Below are 19,197 nucleotides of genomic sequence, written 5' to 3' on the forward strand. Positions count from 1 at the left end.
TTTCACTCTTTGAAAATTAGGTAAGAAGTTTGTCCAGAGGTGAGCACGTGGGCAGGCCTGGGCTCTACGAATCTTATACTGAGAATACGAACATTGAATTACAGAAAGACATGCCGAATCGTTTTCATCAAACATGCCATTCCTGCTGGACTTCGGCGAATGGTTCTTCTGGTGTAAGTACTCGTGATTCGTGAAGATCTTTCAACTTGGACTGTGAACCTCGGTGGTTTGAAGGATGTGACTCTACGGCCCCGTAAAGTCCCGTCGTACGGCGTACGGTGAACAGCCCTAGATGTGAGTGTCTGTATTCTGACTGTGGCCAGGGTAACTGACTAGACCTCACTCAGAGAATGATAGGTCGAATCTGCCGGAGAGTTCGGGGATGACGTGCGCCCGTACAGCAGATCGATCAGTAATCTGCCATCAGCATACCACCGACCATGATGCATGATGGAGGACACCCTCGTTGTTGTTTTCACTTCTGTTTCCAATGCTGAAAACAGCTTCCCTCTCATGTCTGAGTTTGAATTCACGGAATCATCATGTCATGCGGCTCATGCCTCGTCAAACTGAGAGGCAGCTAGCAGCAGATGGGTGCGGGATCATTTCGGAGGACGGCGGCTCTTGCTGGCTTTAGCCATTGCAGATGTCCTTCGCACTGGAGAGGCGCGCCTGCAACAACTCCTTCGCAGCCATGGGTCTGTGTCAGATGTCATGCCAGACAGAAACGACTCGAAAACGCTACTATGAATTGTCTATCAAATTTCAGCACTCACTGGCAAGTCTCCGTGCTTGCCCTGCCGAATCTCTCCGAGATCGACCAGTTTGCCCACGGCAGAAATCACAACATCTCAAAATGTAGACAGAATGGTTGCGATTCTGATCAAGTCAACAGCTGGTTGGAAATGCGAATGGTCATAATTCCCAATAGACCTTGCTGGCATTAGCATCTGTTGAAAGGCACATCCACGCAACAGGAATTACACAGAACACCATAAATATCGACCGTCTTCCTATTATCGCCTTCAAAATTACCCGATCCCATATCGCACAAGTTACAAACAATGCATTTCCCCTCTGCCATTGTCCTCGCCGTCATTACTGTCTTAGCATCGCCAATTTCTGCCATGCCCGCTACCAGTAATTACACGGTTGCCGCCAAATGCACTTTCAAGTTCTGCTTTTCGGACTCACAATGCAAAAATCGACCCTGCGTTTACGATAAATGCGTGCGTATCAGCATTTTCCTGGAAATTGATAACATGACTTATCTATATGGCAGGGCCCTTTTATCTGCATAGTGAGTCGTGTTTTTGCTTTCACATCGGTGCAGTATGGCCGTTGACGCTGATGCGCGAGTTACTAGTGAGTTGTAGAGTTGATCAACGTTCAACGCGCATCAAGAAAAATGTCCACATGGCTCTTTGCATATTGAAGTTGGCGTAAAACTTTCATGAATATAGGATGTTAGAATAGGATAGGGCGTACGATAACACGAGAAGAATACCATCAAGGGGCGTGCAGATCAATCCACAGCGCAGTCTCACTGTTGGTGTAACATAGATAGGCTCGAAGATCAAATATAAAGATGTGGACCTAATACAAACTCACCTATGTCGTGCATACCGTACAGTTTCCCTACTCTATTGAACACTCAACAGGCATCCGATATCTGAAATGAAAAAGTTGCTTCAAGCCATGTTTTCCAATCACATCGTGAGCATCTTGAATGTCGAAGTCAGTATCATTGTCACTGCGAAGTCTGGCATATACCGATAGATTACAGCCCGGTGCACGTAGACTGGTGGTAGACGGGCTGGAGCAGTCTTCACTGCGCTTGAGGACAAATCCGGAAGTACCCGGCCGAGCTTCGGGCGTTGATTGCGTAATGATTGAGCATGCGGAACGGGCGCTTTAGGCTAGGCCTGCTGCAATCGACCACAGCAAACGACAATTATTACTATCTCTTTCTTCTTGTCCTCATCCTATCGACGACGAGTCGACAAACATAAACTACATTGTCCAAGTAGTTAGGCACATTCGACCGACTAGAATTAGCAACTGACCCCTAGCGCTCAAACTTCTCACCAGCTGCTGATCGAGCTGATCGCGATGCCAGCGCCAGTAGCGGTGTACGTCTTTGCAGCTATTGCAGGTGTTGCTGCTGCTGTTGCTTTTCACGAGGTGACTTTTTATCTTATGTCTACAAGAATCCCATTCCGTCTTCTCCCGCATTCAAATACACCTTTCTAATATACTCTTCAGTTCGTCTACGAGCCTCACATCGCCCCTGCCATAGAGCGTTGGGCAGAGGACTTCCTTGCCAAGCGCCGTGCTCGAAGCGGAGGACCTGTTCCTGTGCCATCCACCGGAAGACCTGGAAATGGAGATCCGGGTCCCAGAGGTGCTGATCCGAGGAACAGGACTCCTGCGAGAAACGAAGATTCCATTGAGTTGGAAGGCCTCAACCTCGGCCTCGTTGATGAATGGCGAAATAATGTGCATTCCACCGCACAAGGCACGGTTTTGAGGCGGAGAGTCAGAGTAATCCCTGATACAGAAGAAGGGAGTATATCTACCTCAATAGATGATGTATTTCTTCCATTTCCATAATACCGCACCTTCCAGAATGCTGATTAAACATGTACAGTCCTTCACATCCCTCACGCACACTCCGCTCGCACCCACTCACGTCATCTCCAACGTCTCCTCCCCCTTCACAGAAGCGCTATCTGTATCCACCCGCACGCCCACCCGTGCCCACTCCCGGGCCTCTTCCCACACTGCAAGTGACGGTGAATGTGAGGGTAACACTACTATATTTTTCGCCCCCTCTCTCCAATCTTCCCCTCCTCCTAGCCCGCCATTCGGTCCCATCCTTCCTGACACCCCTCGCACAAGCGCCGCCTACTCTGCCTGCCCATTTTCTCCAGTTGTGCGCACTCCCGTACGCTCCCGCACACAGTCGAGCTGGTCGTTGCAGCACTCGGATACGAATTCGCGCATTAGGGTGGATGTGCAAGGCAGGCGTGTAGACGTTGACGTTGAGGGCGAACATGTTAATATCAATATTAACAACAACGCCGGCGCTAGTGTGCACGAGAATATGAACGCAAATATTAGCGTTGTGGAATCACTATCAGAACGTTACCCCACTGCGCCTACTCCGCCTGTCCTTATTTCCCCACCTTCATCACACAGTGTCCTCTCCTCCCCACACACAGATGTCCTGAGCCTTGGGAGCAGTGGTAGCCGCTCTGGCTCGCCATTCGCTGTACTCTCCCCACCCCAGCAGATCACGTCCCTCTCAGGTGCTGTGAGCTCTATGTCGCCTTTGATGACGAGCGAGGATGAGTTTATGTCATTTAGCGAGGGCTCAGATGCGGATGGGGAGGAAATGTCGGTGTCGCGAAGCGGAAGTGCGCGTTTGCACAACCCTTTTTCAGAGTTTGACGAAGGGAGTGATTTTGATAGTGGCAGTGAGGGGAGCTGGGGCCGAGTGAGTGCAAATCGGGGCTGATCTGACCATACACATCCTCTCGTCAGATTATCCGAACATGGTGGGTGTGGTATCAGGAAAGGGTTGCATCTATTCAGGATGCATTGATATGCATGTGATTTGTTGGTGCGATATTCGTGTATTTCTTTCCCTCTGTCTCTCTCTATCTGGTTTTCTATCTCGCTCGTTTTGTACTTGTCTTGTTCTATCGCTTTCATAAATGTGACTCAGATTCGTGTAGCATCAACGTCAATTAATATCAAGTCATCAAGATCGTATCAGTTATCATGTTTTTGAGTGCTGCAGTTAAAGGTTGGATCTATGGCGATATGGGCACTAGTACTTGTCATCAGGGCGGGTTGGACCAGTGGCTGCATGATTGTTATGAAAATGGCGTTGTAGGGCACTACACTGTTACGTAATGGTTGTGTTTAGACACCGACCTTGACGAGCACCTCAGATGCATCGTCGCAAAGCAGGTATTTGTGTTCTTCAGCTCACGCAGCGGAGGTGTGCATCAACAGCAACCAAAGTCAAGGTGGGTACCACTACCTCTGTCATGACAGGATTATAACCTTTTCGCTAGCCATCGGAATGGCCCTCCGTTGACCCCGTTCTTCCCCAAAAGCCAACCCCAAGCAAATGGGTTAGAGTAAAAACGACATCCTTTAATCACGAATCTAACGACTTCCGAGGCGCGTCTTTGCGTGCTGCTCCCTCCACTTCAAAATGGGCTCGTCCCACAACTCCTCAACCGCAACCTGGCATTGAGAAAGGAGCTGTTAATAAATACGCTCGTCCCACAACTCCTCGATCGCAACATGGCATGGAGAAAGTGGCTGTTAATAAATACGCTCGTCCCACAACTCCTCGTTCGCAACCTGACATGGAGAAAGTAGCTCGTAATACATCCGCTCGTCCTACAACTCGTCGATCGCAATCTGGCATGGAGAAAGTAGCTGTTAATACATACGCTCGTCCCGCAACTCGTCGATCGCAATTTGGGAAGAAAAAAGTAGCCGTCAATGTATACATTCCTACAACAGTTTCTGTTGGTCAATTAGCAAGACTATTAAATGTGCGGCAGAGTAAGTTACTGATGACTTCATGAGGGCTACCTGGACTCAACAATTGCAGCACTACTTCAACGTAAAATGGTCGATGCAGGGATGGCGGCTGAGGCGTCATATGATCATGGTCCCGTTCATTCCATCCCTTCTCCGCTCCGTTACTGATGCTTCACTGTAGTATTGACGTCCGATTACGCTGCCCTTCTTGCGGAAGAATTTGGCCGCAATCCTATCGTCAATGATGAAGCTGCTTTTGATATATATCCACCGTACGTAGTCTGAGATATCTGATGTGCTTGTTTACTCATGCAATGTTCAGTGCTCCACATCCTGACCCAACTACTCTTCCAACACGCCCACCTATCATTACTATCATGGGTCACGTTGACCACGGTAAAACCACTCTTCTAGATACCCTTCGCTCTGCGTCTGTTGTTGATAGTGAGGCTGGTGGTATCACGCAGCATATCGGTGCCTTCTCGGTCCCTGTCAAGGGATCCTCTAGTGGTACAATTACATTTCTTGACACACCCGGACATGCTGCTTTTTCTGCAATGCGCTCGCGTGGTGCCAGTGTTACGGACTTGATTGTCCTTGTCGTCGCAGCAGATGACGGCATTATGCCTCAGACAAAAGAGGTTATAAGGCTTATCAAGGGAGAGCAAGACAAAATTGGGGTTGTTGTGGCTATCAACAAGGTTGATAAACCAGAAGCGGATGTAGTGGGTATCTTCTGTGTCATCTTGTTATGAGAGCTTAACAGAAGGGACTGCAGGAAAAAGTCCAGCATGCACTCCTTGCTGAGGGCGTCCAGCTGGAGGCATTTGGAGGAGACATTCCATCCGTCGAAGTGTCCGGATTAACAGGACATGGATTGAATGATCTAATAGACACCCTGTCATTGATGGCCGAGGTACAGGATTTACGCGCAGAGCAAGATGGGCCGGCTTATGGACATGTTATTGAATCGAGGATGCACAAAGGTCTTGGGTAGGTTCAGAAGCGTTGTATCGTGCTCGATTAACAGCCCATTCATTGACAGGCCTACTGCGACAGTTCTGGTTTTACGTGGATGTTTAACTACTGGTGCTCACATCCTAGCAGGCACATCTTCCGGGAAAGTCCGTCTTATGTCGGATTCATCTGGTGCACCTGTTAAGGCCGCATATCCCGGAATGGCAGTCACCGTGTCTGGGTGGCGGTCACTTCCGGGTGCAGGTGACGAAATTGTGCAGGCCAGCGAGAGCAACGTAAAGAAAGCTCTTGCAAATAGGATTAGGAAAAAGGAAGTGGAAACAGTTCTGATTGACGCGGAGGCAATTAATATTGCGCGTGCTGCAGAGCGTGAAAGAGTCCGGAAGGAAGAGGATAAGAGTCGAGATATGAGGAATATATTAGATGGCGGCCCTAAAGAGCTCCGGCTGGTGATCAAAGGTGATGTGAGCGGGAGTGTTGAGGCCGTTGTGGGCGCGCTGGAAGGGATCGGGAATGAACATGCTCGCGTAAAGGTCGTATCCACGGGGGTAGGGGATGTAATGGAGAGCGATGTAATGATGGCCAAGGCCGCTGAGGGTAAGGACCCCGAGTTGTGATGATTTATTGTGGGTCCAAAATGCTGATACTGCGCACATAGGTATAATTGTTGCCTTCTCGGTCAAAATTCCGCGTTCAGTGGAGACTGCTGCGGCACAGAACCACGTCCCAATTTATTCGTCCAACATCATCTATCGGATCATGGACGAGGTCCGAGACCGAGTCACTGCGTTGCTGCCCTGCACCTATGAGACCAAAGTGACTGGCGAAGCGACTGTATTGCAACTTTTCGATATCCACCTGAAAGGGAAGGCGACTAAGAAAATAGCAGGTTGCAGAGTCAGTAATGGCATCATCGAGAAGTCGAAAGGGGCTCGAGTTGTTCGCAATGGCCAAGTAATCTATGAAGGTACCCTCGATGCACTTAAGCAGCACAAGAAGGATATGCTGGAGGTGAAGAAAGGTACTGAATGCGGGATCAGTCTGCAGGGCCATGAGGATTTGCGTGACGGCGACTTGATACAGATGTATCAAACGATCGAAATACCTGGTATATTGTGATCCGTGGTGCTTTCGAAGTTCAAATCATCGATATGGTATTCTTATCCCTACACTAGAATTTAGACTAGAGTTTTCGCGTTGATTCCCATCAATCATCTAATTGACTCTATTTGTGTTTTGCTCATCAAGCACTAGATCTTTGCCGCCAATGGTGCCCGTTCGACCACCTACACCGAAAGTCAAGCTGATGTTGCCAAGGTCACGAGTTGTCTTTTCCAGCAAAGTCCAACTCCTCGTATCAAGTTTCTTGAGGACCACTTCGACCTTCGTATTATAGAATTTATACGAAGACCCATCAGGATCCACTGGACCAAAAAGGACGATTGTACGGTGGAAGCGCTTGGGTCCAGGGAGATAGAGGTTGAAGTGAATCTGATTGTGCTCTATCTCGACAGTGCTCTTTTCCCTGTCCACTTGTTTGGCAAACACAGAAATGTGGACTTCCTTTGGCGTCTGATAATGATCGACACGGCAATCAGTGAACTGCTCCACCTAAAATGACAAATTGGATCCAGTCCCTCAAGCGATAAAGTGACAGCGAGAGAGCAAACCTGAGGTTCTGTAAGCTGCTTGGGCGCAAACACGTGGCGCCCCTTTTTACATCCCTCGATCTTGAGGAACTCATCGAACTCCAAGACACGTCGTTTACAGCATATGTAACCCTGTGGGTGGGATTTTAGCTTCTCATCGGTGCGGTCTCCACATGACTGACCTTGCTTCCTTCATGGAAGATGGGCTGAAGTCTTGAGTCAGCCGACAGGCGAGCCCATCATTAACACCATCAACGTACAGCAGCTGGGTGGTATGTGCAGATAGTCTCATCACCATCTCCAATTCGATTCACCTCATCGCTGACAAAAGCGGTACCACAACTCCTGCGTTTACATACGGTGCCAGGAGGTACCGGTACGTCCAGATCATCAGAATCTTCAATGACAGGAGTTTCCACAGGTGGGGGAATGGATGGCTTAGGCGATGCAAGTTTTGGTGCACTGGTCACATAAACCTCCGCTCCGTCTTTTGCCTCCTTCATGATTGGATTGGAGTCATCCGTGGATGTTTTTACCGCAGGTGCAGGTACTTCTGGGGCTTCGTCTGTATGTGACGAGACCATACATCCCTGGCAATGAATTTGTCAGCACACCGATGACTGAAAACCCGCAGATCACTTACAGGTATTTTCATGAACTCGTCAAAGTCCAGGACCGGCTTATTCACATCGGAACAACAAGACCACGATTTCAGGCCTTCATGGAAGACCTACAGGCTAGAATAAACTGCGATGATTCGAGGTTAAGATGTTACGGCGGCTCACAGGTGCTCCATGATGGTACGTGCAGCTGGACGAATCATTAGTAGCTAAATCGTAATCCTGGCTGCAGCCTTTTCGTGTGCAACGTGGCATTGTGAGTGAGTTGCAATCAAAGTATAGGATCCTGTACTGTATACACGTTCAAAGCCGTTGTTTAAAGTATCGATCGACGAGTAACTTGGTTCATTCTAGTTCATTCTGCTAAGATGCTTACATAATCGATCTCTGCAAAGATGTCTTGCAAGTCGACCGTTACGATATCCAAAGTACTGCGCTCATTACACCTCTTAGAAGCTGCTTAATGTCAAGTACATCCAGATTTATTCTATTAATGTATTTTACATACAATTATGGTAAATCATCTTACTCATGAAAATGACTCCATGAAACCTGTGTGGTCTCCCCGCCGAGCATTCATTATTCTCAGCGTCTTTTCACATCACCGAGCAGTTCTAACCCCAAGTACTCACTCGTGTGCACGCCTACCCCCGTGCCCTGATCGTTCGTTTCACGCTACTCTTATCGCTCCACACTCACACCAGAAACCAGGCGCGAGTAAAATGGACTTTTTTATACAGGGGGGCGACTGCATTACTATTTATTATCTACATAATAGGCCCAGAACATCACGTGGAATAATCAACTATTTTTCTTTGCAGAAACGGCTGGCTCATAAGAGGATGCAGTATAATAATGGAAGGGTCGACGGAGACCTGATCAGAGTGAACAGCATCATTTCACAGAAGTGCATTGCGATCCTGTGAGACACCTTATATTACCGCACCCTGCGGATCACAGCCATGCGTTACAGCGCAGTCAAATATCTCGACTCTGATATTGAGCCGGCGAGTGCTCGGCGATTTAGATACTATTGAATGTTGATAGAACGGATGCCAACCACGAACAAGGACGATCCTCAGTGCCGGGATGATGAAATTTACATTGGCACGAAAAGGGGAACATGGTCTATCCAGGCTCTCGATCATTGATCATAACGAGACGGTTCACGTCACACAGGATTCTTGGGTTTCGCACCATAGACTACAAGTTCAGTGACATATCGGTAAGATGCAGGAATTGGACATGTTTCGGATATGGCTAAGACTTGGACTGATATCGCCACACACGAGAGCGGCCCTGTCATGAAAGGCGAGTCATTAATTTAGCGGAATGAACAACATTGTGGACTAGAACAAGTTTTATACTTGGTAAGCTTATTCACATAGAAGGTCATATGACACCTGAACGCAGCAGTTAGGTGGGTCTGACAAAAGCCTACCTCACAACCAAATGTATGCGAGTTCTGGGCCAGTGGCGATGTCGAAGCTACTGAAGGGTCAAATGTTTGACGATATGGTTAAGTTCGGCTCGTGTCCACCTTGCACAGCCTGTATAATATTATCAGTCTTTCGTGTGGTCAGGGAGCGCGTCTCAATTTTGGCGCCTCGGTCATGAATCCAGAAACAATTGCTAGAAATGTGAACTTGGCTTGTTAAGTAGCAGCTTTGCCGCCTTGAAGTAATCTATCGTAACGTTGTTGTTCCATTGGAGATTGAAGTTCCATTGTGACAATGGAAGCATTACCTCGAGCCGAGGTTCTCAGAGCTATAAAGATCCAGATGTCAAGCATTCTTAGAGCGTGCGGCAAGGGCCGCAAGGCGTTCCGGTGCTGCCATAAAGCTCACGTCGTTGCCGATCAGAAGTTTACTCGGAGAGAGTGTAAGCTCCGCAAATCGCATGGGAAAGGAAGTGCCACGACCGAACAACAGGAGCATGAAAAATTGGCAATGGAATGCTACGCCTTATGTTCCTGACTCGACAATCAGTGCGTGTTACGCTCCATGAGTGAACACTTACTCCTCGGGGCGCAGCAGGTAGGGCTATGGACAGAATGTCAGCGCTAGGTGGTGCCCCTTGCGGTGAAATGTATTGCGCTTTCCATGGACTTACTTGATATGTTTTCAACTTTAGTGATATGGCTCAAACAGCGCACTTTCGCATCGGTAGATTCGATTTGTCCCCTTTGTCAGCAACATGATGTAAAAGTGAATGGGAGAAATTTGCGTCTTCACGGGTGAGCCTACCTGAAGTTCGGATTTATTAAGATAAGTTTCAAGGGAGGGTCGCATGCTTGAAACGCGGTTCTACGCACTCAACTAAGCACTCACTGGTGCAGTGCCACAAGTTGATGCTGTACAGCCACCAAGTGCGAAGATCGCATATACGTAACACGATCGACCTTTTGAGTTGGACTTCCCTTTGCCAGAAACACCGTAGGCAGAATACCTGAGCTTATTAGCGTCTATCGGTGAAATCTGCGCATGAATTCACCTCTGCCGCTGGCAAATTGTGTTGTATATCTCCAGAAAGTGTCCACTCGTTGTGAGAAATACGGTGAGAAAATGGGTTACGTTGCTTGATTATAACCTGCCTGCATGGGATAAGTACTACAGGCCTGGGATACACCACATGCCGATCGCAGTTCTGTCAGGACAAACCCGGTCCGAAAGCCTCCCATACTAAAAAGCCCAAACCCCATGGGCCGACTCGAGCAAGCGTTCGAAGGCCGGAATATATCCGACGACGAGCGGTAGACGTTTCCGGCTTGTCGCTGCCCACAGTCGAAGGATCGCGGAAAAAATGTATTATTCCATCCCCACGGATTTTCTGCACAATCACGAATAGCGAATGTTTCAAAGTGGGATCAAGGGTCCGTTCTGGTTGAATTGTGCGCCTGATTACGTCCCATGGTCTGCTGAGGATCTCGTATGCCAAACCCGCCGATGCCCCTCCTGCCACTAAGGTAATGCCATGGATGGCTCGCGGAAAATGGCGGCCGAAGAAGTGTTCCTCTGAGGTCATTGATAAATTTTGGACAGTGCCTTGCGCTGCAACTTTGGAAGCTAAAGCCACTCTACGAGTGATTTCAAATATCATAAAGAATGCAGCAAAGCCTAGACAACAATGAAATCTCAGAAAGTGCGGATTATGACTCGGGGAGGCATTACCGCAGACATCTTTGGCACATCCCCAACCCCAACCATCCCACCCTCGACCAGCCATCTCGGAAACTTCTTTCATCCAATGCCTGACTTGTCTTATCTCTTTGATATTCTCCACTCTACTGGCTGATCTTGGGGGTTCAGTTCCTCGGAAGACTTCTTGCCATGCATGAGACCATCCTCTACCGGTCCCACCCTCGATGATAAGACGGGTATTCTCTACAGGAGCTGCGACCAAGGCTTGGGTACCCCCGGCAACAGCACCCGAAATCCCCGCGATGACAGTTGGATGCGTCCCCAGACGCGCTTCCAGGTAATTAGATGTTTCTGCGTAGGTCGTCCAAAGAACGGTACCCAACATCGCATTTGCGACCATTGGCGGCACAAAATGCTTTGGAATCACCATGAACTGCCAAAGCCTGATCAAAATTAAAGTAAAGGTATGAAATAGCCACTAAAGAGCACTACACCTTGCGTTTTCACGAGCCCGGATATGTACTGGACGCTTAAAGGTGCCCCATGCTTATTAGCATGGCCACGAAGAGAGTGCCAACCGCTCACTCAATAATGAGCGTTGTCAACGAGACTATCATGAAGATATCCAGACAGACAAACCTTTAGCTGGTCGAAATAGTCGTACCGGGCGAGAGAAGTAAAGTGCTACTCCCCTTGTGGTGGTCCTGGCGAGTGCTGCATACAATGAATTGCCTTGTTGTTCTTTGGATGCACTGTCCTGCAGAAGATCTTTCGACATTCACACAAGCTAAGTTGAACCCCAAGAAGCACCGTTAGATAAGGTATCTTGCGCGGTCGGTACTAAGTACTAAATGCTCCCGACGCTTCATGCAGCGGAGCTCAAACTTCGAAGAGTCCAGGTTGCTTTAACCGACTATAGCTCGTTGACTCTGCAACATCCATTGCATCCACTCTTGTATGATTGATGCACCCAAAGCTTTTCATCTGACATCTCCCGAATTTTATGGTTTAGTCGAAAATGTTCTCTGCCAGCTGTAGACGATTATTATGTGCACCGTTGTCACGCGAGATGCACTCTTTACAAACAAGATTTGCTGGCCTCCCGGAAGGATTCAAATTTTTCCCGGACTTTTTGTCCCTCTCCGAACAGCGCACACTCCTCTCCGCCGCCCTCACTAAACTCGACTCTACAGAAACTAAACAAGCTCGGAAGCGACGAAAGGACTTCCTTGCCAACCACCCACAGGAGCATCGTGTGATCGAAGACATCTTCCTTCCCGACGCGTACTATAATTTCCAAGAGGTTGCATATATCGTCTTCGTCATCAGAGTTTTTGGCTTATAAATGATCACAGGGCCACTATGACGGCGTGATACGACATTTTCGTGAGATGCATTTGTCATCCTGGTCGGAGGATCAGAATCCCGGTCTTTCATCCATTCTAGCTCGTCTGCAAGGGCTACATCCAACCTCGAACGTACAAACACATCTTCTACACTTGTCATCCGTAGGGGAAATTCTCGGACATGTGGATAATATAGAAGCCAGTGGAACCTGGATTCTCGGTGTCAGCCTTGGCGCAGCCAGAGTATTGCGGATGGAGTCGACAAGCAACCCAGAAGACTTCTTCGAGGTTCTACTCACATCGGGTAGTGTTTATTTACAAATGCAAGTGCAGTCGATATGCCTTCAATTTGAAGCTAAAATTCAAAGTAGGGACAGCGTGCGGTATGACTACAATCATTCTATACTAAAAGCGGACCGTTTCCTCGGACGCGGGATCACGGCTGGCCAGCGAGTCAGTATAATGGTCAGGGTAAGTTGATTGTTGTTCACAAATATAACGCATAAATATTTGATCGTACTCAGGACCGAAAGGCAGTACCTACATTCAATTCATAAGTGAGCTCGTTGCATTTTGAGGTTTTGACTAAGGGGGCAAGCATACTTCCATACTGGTATGCTGAAATGTTATTTTTCTAGAGCTCATATAAATGTCGCGTTTGCCAATCCGGGACTGTGTTGTTGTATGGTCCGATGGACAGGCACTGGCAAATTTACCGCATGTTCATTCAACCCAAGCATTTCCTTCGGAAGGTCCTATTTGGACTCAGCTTGATCTTGATCTAATTTCCCAATGTCATGCTAGAAGTATGACGATTGGACTATCAGAGAAACTCATCATACGGAACATATCAAGCTGGAATGAAGTTGGTGCTGTGGTGCTGCTCAAATAGCATTTTTAGATGAATGGTGTCATAACAATCAAAAAAGTATGGCTCACAGAATTACCGGTACTCACGAATAGGTCGTAGGGGATCTATATATACATAGGTAGGGTGCTCCGATTTATGCGAAGTTTCGAGAAGAAATGAAAATTACCTTGTATAGACCTCGGCATCATCACGATCTCATCACAAATATTACCCCAGGCATACCGAGAGCTGAGTGACTTGCTACTACTATTATATTGAGATTGGCTGCGGAAATCGGTCAACTTTCACATCAAGATGTATTGTGAAAGTTTTCTGTGACGTTTTTCCGACAGCCGATCCCCAGAAAAACAAGTCTTTCCTACCGTCTAATTTATGTAACACACATGTTTCGCTCACACACTCGTTGTGGTGTCGATCTCCTATTGATAATGATACTGCGCAAGTGTGGCGTACTAGCTAGGATAAGTGTCATTGCAGCGGCCAAGCAAGTTTGGACTAGTGCGTTACATTTCCTGATTAAGCCATAATTACGCTATCACTCACGTGTGTGTTTGTAAATATTGGGCATGTTGAATGTCTAGACAACTTTCAGTCTTTCACTGCGCCGTATCCCGCTAGTCGATCGCTCGACTTCAAGCACTGTCTTTTCCCCCAGATATGTGTGTTTTTACGAGAAGCGAGGGGTCAGAGGTTAAAAACGGCTCAATCTCCAAGATCAAGTGTTCTAGAAGGTCAGGCCTAGAGGGTACTATCATTTGATTCCAGATAGTATCTTTCCACGAGTCTTTGTCCAAGGGAACCCCCGCGAACCCCGATTTATCCTCGGTTTATGATATAGCAATGACGTGGTTGTTTTTTTTTTGCTTCCGCGACGAAGTTCATCCATGCTCTATTAACTTTGCCTAGTCACCGGTCACCAGCAGTCACCCCAATCGTGCGGGACAATCATGAACTGTTTATTGGAAAATCAAAAGACATGTGTTTTCTGGGGCTGCAAAATGCTCTCGCCGGATTTATCACTTCCCAATCTTCTGGTAACTCACATGATGCCACGCGACCTGGAAAGCAGATCCCCAACAGATTGATTGATCCCAGGATCTTCCCGACTAAAGTGCAAAAAATCGATCGCAAGATATAAACGGATGAGTTACATGTGCGACGAGACGAATGAATACAGTACTAGTGATGTGGTGGTAATCCTGAGGTCCATGAATGTGGGATGTGCAATAAATAACTCTAAGTGGACTCTATAGGTCGTGAATCTCATTGATTTACTTTTACGAGACTGGACACTCTGTGAACATATCTTATTAGAAAATGACATCACTCATGAATCAGCGAACGAGACTCACGGTAACTGCGCGTGGCCTTCCCCATCCACCTTCACCACCACAATCTGGGTACCCTATAAGATGGCTCATCAGAAGAATATCTTTTACAATAGTGTAGATCTTCCTACATCAGCCATGCGGTTGGTTGCCTGCACAGTACCGTACTTGATTTCACCACCGGATGCCCAGTAGAAGACCCTAGTGCCATTCTAAGAGTTCAGTCAGCATGGGCGTCAAACCAGGTAGGCTGTAGCTTACTGGAAAAGCGTTCATAGCCAAAACAGTAGATACCGCACACAAACGTCGAGTTTGGAGAAGCCGGGGGCTGAGGGAAACATGATTCCGTGCTCCTGTTTTATAGCGTACTTCAAGTCATCTTCGGTCGGTGATAGGGAACTCAGGCTAGCACTTCTTTCTGAGAACTTGACGAGGGTCGTGTCTAATTTGTCCCATATAACGATGGACGCATGATAGGTTGGATTGTATGGAAATGGGCGAGGTCGCTTACAGTGAAGGAAACCTATAGACACGTTAATTAGCTGGCAACCCAAGGGACAATTGCCGAAGGCTTTACTAATTTCATTCGGTTGGATATCGAGATTCGTCTCGCTATTCGAGAATCCGATGAGGCTGAACTTAAATTCAAATGCGATGCCTCCCCGTTGAGAAGGGTCATAAAATTTTGAATGAATGAGGTCTAAGAAGCTGAGGTACAGACCCAAAAGACAACACCTTGCCTTGCGGCTAACACGTAACAATCCGTGCGCCGCGCACGCAGACTCTCGAAGTGCACGGGCTCAATGTTAAACCAGAGCAAATACGCGCAGGTAAATAGCCACATGTTGCATCACGATAGCTCCCCTCCATTAACTAGTAGCGTAAATGATGAAAGGGTCACGACTCACCCTACTCCGGATCGTCATGTTGATCCTCGGAGTCGATCCGTCAGAGCTCCGTTTCATGAATATGAAGTCGAATATCAAGAACTCAGCGGGCCATCATCTTTGGATCTTCAGTAATGTGCCACGAAGAAAAATATCGTGTCAGACAAAGGTACAGAGTTCAACCTTCAAGATATTGACAGTGCCAACCTGTGCCAACCCAGTGTTTTAGGTAAGGTGGGTAATTAGTTTGTCACAAGTCACACCGTCACACCTTCAGCCCTTCTACTACAATACGTTCAAGAACTCCAAGATGTCTGTAATCCTTGTCACTGGATCTTATGACCATGAAATCAGGTTCTGGGAAGCGTGGAGTGGAATTTGTTCGCGTACTATAGCAAGATCTGGAGAATCTGGTGTGAGCAAAACGTTTTTCCATTTTCCGTCGTCAAGACTTATACAAGAATCAGCAAGTGAATCGTCTCGCCATCTCACCCGAGTAATCTCAATGTCCTGTTTATTCATGTACAAATTTACTGATGGGCTCATTTTGTTTTAGCAAGCGCCTATTGGCCGCAGCAATTCACAAAAAGGTCTACATTTATGAGATTACCAGCACCTCCTCGACACCAGTGCGCGCCCTATTAGCTGTTACTATCTCCATCCATTTATCCCCTTTAGCTAACGTGCCTGGATGCACATACAAATAATGTAACTTCCGTATCCTTCCACAGCGAAGGTAAGTGGTTGGTGACGGGTAGTGAAGACGGCACCATCAGAATATGGGATCTCCGGTGTGTAATCTTACTATGACTCCTAAAGCCTCGAGCGCATAACATCCACGCAGAAGTACACAAGTGCATAGAACGTATGATAACGGTGCCCCTGGCAAGTTTGATCTCTTCTTTCATGTCTGTTGCTAATACCCTCAAACTCCCCAAGTGAATGATGTCTGTGTCCATCCAAATCAGGGAGAACTCATATCCTGCGATCAAGCGGGTTGCATTAAGCAATGGGATTTATCCGAAAATCTTTGCTCGCACGAGCTGGTATGTTCAGAACAAGGTCGCAGTCGTCATTAGTTGACGTATTGTTGGAGACGCCCGCAGGCGATGTTCCTATTCGGTCCGTTAGCTTGGCATCTGATGGCTCTTGTCTAGTTGCTGGAAACAATAAGGTATTATCTACCTTTTCCTGATTCGTTATTTACATTCTTGGATTAGGGCAAATGCTACGTCTGGAAAATTAACGAGGAGAAATCAGATCTACCTCGTTACCAGGCGGTGACAAAGTTCAGCGCCCATAAGAAGTATCTTACTAGGGTGTTACTAAGTCCGGATGTGAAGTGAGCGCATCTGAGCTACCGATCTGGCAAAGTCTCTGAAGGACAGCCAGATATCTCGCCACGTGCTCTGCAGATACTACCGTGAAGATATGGTCTATATCACAGAATTATGAATTCAGACAAGAGAAGGTGCTTCAAGGCCACCAACGCTGGGTTTGGGATTGCGCATTCAGTGCTGATTCAGCTTATCTTGTTACAGGTGAGGAATTCACCTGTTGACTATATAGCCTAATGTATCCAACTCAACTCTTAGCGTCCTCGGACCACACTGCCCGGCTCTGGGAAATGGCCTCGGGAGAGACTGTGCGACAGTATAATGGTCATCATAAAGGCGAGTCGTCGTGTCCCAGTTTGTGAGGAAAGCTGAAGGACGCCTCCAGCGGCTGTTTGCTGCGCACTCCACGATGGTGCTGGATAGTTTTTGTCTATGTCAAACACAATATCTACATCGACCGTTCTGTTCCATCAGTCTACGAAATAGCAATATTTATCGGGATACTCAATTCAGTTTTGTCGGCGAGTACTCTTTTGGGTGTCGTTGACCCGTTTTTTTCCGCTTAGCAGCCAGCCCTTGTTTCCGAAGGGATGCGACTAGTTTCTGAACTTCCAGACTTCTGCTTTCGCTTCGACGTTCGGGCCCACACATCCGACTTTCCCCGGATTGATATCAAGAGGGCTGCAACAGGCCAGCCAGCACTGGCGTTGAGCCATTCACTCCTCTTATCCCTTAAGGCATAATGAAGTAAGTCCTCGGTCTTGGTGATGTTCCATGCTCCACATTCAGCAACGCGTGTCTCTTGGTAAATCAAATATCGCAAATTCCACACCCTTGAATATCAAAACCAAATCAAGGAAGTATGCCCACACCAACTCCGCGTCAGTTGTTTCTTTGGTTATTTGATGAGACAGAACTCTGATTCACATCTAGCCCATCGGCATCCAAATTTCTGGGGCATGGCAAAACATGGCACCGTCAGATCTACCAGTAGATGGGACTTTTGGACAGTTCTTACCTCATGATCACATCTCGCAGAGTGTTACTCGCCAAATTATCAAATGGTTCTCTCGTGCCTAATGTGGATACGCGTCTTCCCCCGATTATTATCCGGCCGGAAATAATCAGTTAACAGACTGGGTCCCGTTATCACCGGCACTTCAGAACCTCCTGTGTTGCGTCGTTTCTTATGGGTCACCTTCGACTTTTGGGCCGCAACACCCATGAAGAGGAACTCCTCGGTATTCAGAAGGAATCGATAAATCATATTCGTGTGACCATCTTACATCTCTGAGATTTCTTCTCGCTTTTGATTAACTTTGCCAGCCGACGACAACTTGGGCTGACACATGAGAGCCAGCCAAATAAGAGTCCGCGATGGATGCTGCTCAAATTAGGGGGACATTCAAATTCAATACATTCTGTCTTGGGATATGTCTATACAACCTTTCTACCGGTGTCTGATCTCCGCGGCCCGCTTTCGCGCCGCTGGAAAATTTAGGATTGTTCGGCCGAGATATTTTGATGATTGGCACTGTCGAAGACTCGAAAGTTCGCCTTACAACAATTAAATCGCTTGATCTTTGTTCAGTGATGAAAGGTAATGATTATCAAATGGATCAACAAACAAGCACACCTACTGGCAGGACTGTCTTCCTCTCAAATTCAATGTTGAAGTGATGTCACGGGGTGCCGGGTACTGCGTGTGTCGGTCAACGTGAGATTTGAATTCGAGTAACGCTCTTTGTTCACGACGTTGTACGACGCCGTCGTGCGATCTAGACATGACATCGTGGATTTATGTTTCACCGAGTTTGGGCCCCGGGTCCGAGGGTTTGCTTGCTACTTACACGAAGAATGTCATTGGACTTTGGAGTTGCTTCCTCATGGCCGCAATTTTCATGCTTCGTTTTCATGGGGCCGCACCTCGAGCATTATTAATCGGACCACGCGGTCCCGTCCATCAACTCCACGCGTGACTCGTGAGCAAAGGATGAGGCCTAGGTGAGCCGCACCACTATAACTTGAAGAAGTGTTTTTTCATGTTCATATCGAAGAATGCGCTGCTTAGCAGGATCAATTGTTCTCGGACGTGGTTTTTGTTTTCGCACACGAAGGTATCATGCCCTTCATAGTTCATTTCCGTCTTCACCAGGGAACATGCATGGCTCGTTTACTACAAGCATGAGAGATACGTGCAGTGGTTACAATGGTTTGCACACTACTTGAGACCCTGCCATTGTGTGCAAGGATCAAGGAAGTACCGTTGGCCGAAGGCCCGGGACTAGCAAGCATTGCCGTTGATAACAGTATGGCAATTTTTGGTGAAACTCACCAGATCAGGAAGCAGTCGAACAGTACTGGTATCAGTATAGTTTACCCTAGTCAGACATAACAAAGAAGATGGTCGTTTCTTCAGTCTTTGGCAATCAATTCACGAGCGCTCATGCCTAGAGCCGATCTAACACTTTCCAG

General features: G+C 47.5%; 8 protein-coding genes across 8 annotated transcripts; 5 read left to right on the forward strand and 3 right to left on the reverse strand.

The window, feature by feature from the left end:
* Positions 1–975: 975 nt before the first annotated feature.
* EDB93DRAFT_1123365 (uncharacterized protein) lies at positions 976–1,566 on the forward strand. Its single transcript, XM_041448640.1, has 2 exons — positions 976–1,448; positions 1,508–1,566. The coding sequence occupies exon 1, from the start codon at positions 1,065–1,067 to the stop codon at positions 1,299–1,301; it is 237 nt and encodes a 78-aa protein (XP_041311903.1). The 5' UTR covers positions 976–1,064; the 3' UTR covers positions 1,302–1,448; positions 1,508–1,566.
* Positions 1,567–1,918: 352 nt separating this feature from the next.
* EDB93DRAFT_749467 (uncharacterized protein) lies at positions 1,919–3,908 on the forward strand. Its single transcript, XM_041457328.1, has 4 exons — positions 1,919–2,184; positions 2,266–2,592; positions 2,651–3,311; positions 3,370–3,908. The coding sequence occupies exons 1-4, from the start codon at positions 2,113–2,115 to the stop codon at positions 3,501–3,503; spliced, it is 1,194 nt and encodes a 397-aa protein (XP_041311904.1). The 5' UTR covers positions 1,919–2,112; the 3' UTR covers positions 3,504–3,908.
* A 1-nt stretch (position 3,909) lies between these two features.
* EDB93DRAFT_749451 (uncharacterized protein) lies at positions 3,910–7,054 on the forward strand. The gene is made up of 8 exons (XM_041457327.1): positions 3,910–4,037; positions 4,086–4,587; positions 4,637–4,696; positions 4,748–4,838; positions 4,889–5,291; positions 5,345–5,559; positions 5,612–6,141; positions 6,203–7,054. Exons 1-8 carry the CDS (start codon positions 3,960–3,962, stop codon positions 6,661–6,663), a joined length of 2,340 nt encoding a protein of 779 aa, XP_041311905.1. The 5' UTR covers positions 3,910–3,959; the 3' UTR covers positions 6,664–7,054.
* Positions 6,766–8,068, reverse strand: EDB93DRAFT_1199987 (chord-domain-containing protein; the record flags this gene model as incomplete). The annotated part of the gene is made up of 6 exons (XM_041450930.1): positions 6,766–7,155; positions 7,215–7,325; positions 7,376–7,399; positions 7,454–7,783; positions 7,837–7,923; positions 7,979–8,068. Coding segments are annotated over 6 exons (1,032 nt in total), but the record flags the coding sequence as incomplete, so codon positions are not given.
* Positions 8,069–10,215: 2,147 nt separating this feature from the next.
* On the reverse strand, positions 10,216–11,792 carry EDB93DRAFT_749716 (uncharacterized protein). The gene is made up of 5 exons (XM_041457330.1): positions 11,593–11,792; positions 11,446–11,537; positions 10,984–11,386; positions 10,307–10,929; positions 10,216–10,261 (listed from the first exon to the last, which is right to left on the reverse strand). Exons 1-4 carry the CDS (start codon positions 11,729–11,731, stop codon positions 10,463–10,465), a joined length of 1,101 nt encoding a protein of 366 aa, XP_041311907.1. The 5' UTR covers positions 11,732–11,792; the 3' UTR covers positions 10,216–10,261; positions 10,307–10,462.
* A 230-nt stretch (positions 11,793–12,022) lies between these two features.
* On the forward strand, positions 12,023–12,779 carry EDB93DRAFT_1238447 (uncharacterized protein; the record flags this gene model as incomplete). Its single annotated transcript, XM_041451538.1, has 3 exons — positions 12,023–12,256; positions 12,309–12,631; positions 12,671–12,779. The coding sequence occupies 3 exons, from the start codon at positions 12,023–12,025 to the stop codon at positions 12,777–12,779; spliced, it is 666 nt and encodes a 221-aa protein (XP_041311908.1).
* A 1,739-nt stretch (positions 12,780–14,518) lies between these two features.
* On the reverse strand, positions 14,519–14,774 carry EDB93DRAFT_1246653 (uncharacterized protein; the record flags this gene model as incomplete). The annotated part of the gene is made up of 3 exons (XM_041452481.1): positions 14,519–14,575; positions 14,630–14,710; positions 14,760–14,774. 3 exons carry the CDS (start codon positions 14,772–14,774, stop codon positions 14,519–14,521), a joined length of 153 nt encoding a protein of 50 aa, XP_041311909.1.
* An 874-nt stretch (positions 14,775–15,648) lies between these two features.
* Positions 15,649–17,145, forward strand: EDB93DRAFT_1220533 (WD40-repeat-containing domain protein; the record flags this gene model as incomplete). Its single annotated transcript, XM_041451139.1, has 11 exons — positions 15,649–15,800; positions 15,853–15,881; positions 15,942–16,014; positions 16,064–16,176; positions 16,230–16,297; positions 16,325–16,431; positions 16,482–16,559; positions 16,606–16,727; positions 16,778–16,926; positions 16,981–17,062; positions 17,097–17,145. Exons 1-11 carry the CDS (start codon positions 15,696–15,698, stop codon positions 17,143–17,145), a joined length of 975 nt encoding a protein of 324 aa, XP_041311910.1. The 5' UTR covers positions 15,649–15,695.
* Between the last annotated feature and the right edge of the window lie 2,052 nt (positions 17,146–19,197).

Source organism: Suillus bovinus, assembly GCF_016758785.1.
Source record: "Suillus bovinus strain UH-Sbo-P2 chromosome Unknown EDB93scaffold_6, whole genome shotgun sequence".
Lineage (NCBI taxonomy): Eukaryota > Fungi > Basidiomycota > Agaricomycetes > Boletales > Suillaceae > Suillus > Suillus bovinus.

Bases quoted from the DNA above. Each gene is read 5' to 3' on its own strand.
- EDB93DRAFT_1123365 (XM_041448640.1), top strand. From the start codon at position 1,065: ATGCATTTCCCCTCTGCCATTGTCCTCGCCGTCATTACTGTCTTAGCA.
- EDB93DRAFT_749467 (XM_041457328.1), top strand. From the start codon at position 2,113: ATGCCAGCGCCAGTAGCGGTGTACGTCTTTGCAGCTATTGCAGGTGTT. The intron at 2,185-2,265 runs GTGACTTTTTAT...TATACTCTTCAG, and splicing joins CTGCTGTTGCTTTTCACGAG to TTCGTCTACGAGCCTCACAT. The intron at 3,312-3,369 runs GTGCTGTGAGCT...TATGTCATTTAG, and splicing joins GCAGATCACGTCCCTCTCAG to CGAGGGCTCAGATGCGGATG.
- EDB93DRAFT_749451 (XM_041457327.1), top strand. From the start codon at position 3,960: ATGCATCGTCGCAAAGCAGGTATTTGTGTTCTTCAGCTCACGCAGCGG. The intron at 4,839-4,888 runs GTACGTAGTCTG...TGCAATGTTCAG, and splicing joins GCTTTTGATATATATCCACC to TGCTCCACATCCTGACCCAA. The intron at 6,142-6,202 runs GTAAGGACCCCG...CTGCGCACATAG, and splicing joins GATGGCCAAGGCCGCTGAGG to GTATAATTGTTGCCTTCTCG.
- EDB93DRAFT_749716 (XM_041457330.1), bottom strand. From the start codon at position 11,731: ATGTCGAAAGATCTTCTGCAGGACAGTGCATCCAAAGAACAACAAGGC. The intron at 11,387-11,445 runs GTAGTGCTCTTT...AGGCTTTGGCAG, and splicing joins GGCTCGTGAAAACGCAAGGT to TTCATGGTGATTCCAAAGCA. The intron at 10,930-10,983 runs GTAATGCCTCCC...ATTGTTGTCTAG, and splicing joins ATGTGCCAAAGATGTCTGCG to GCTTTGCTGCATTCTTTATG.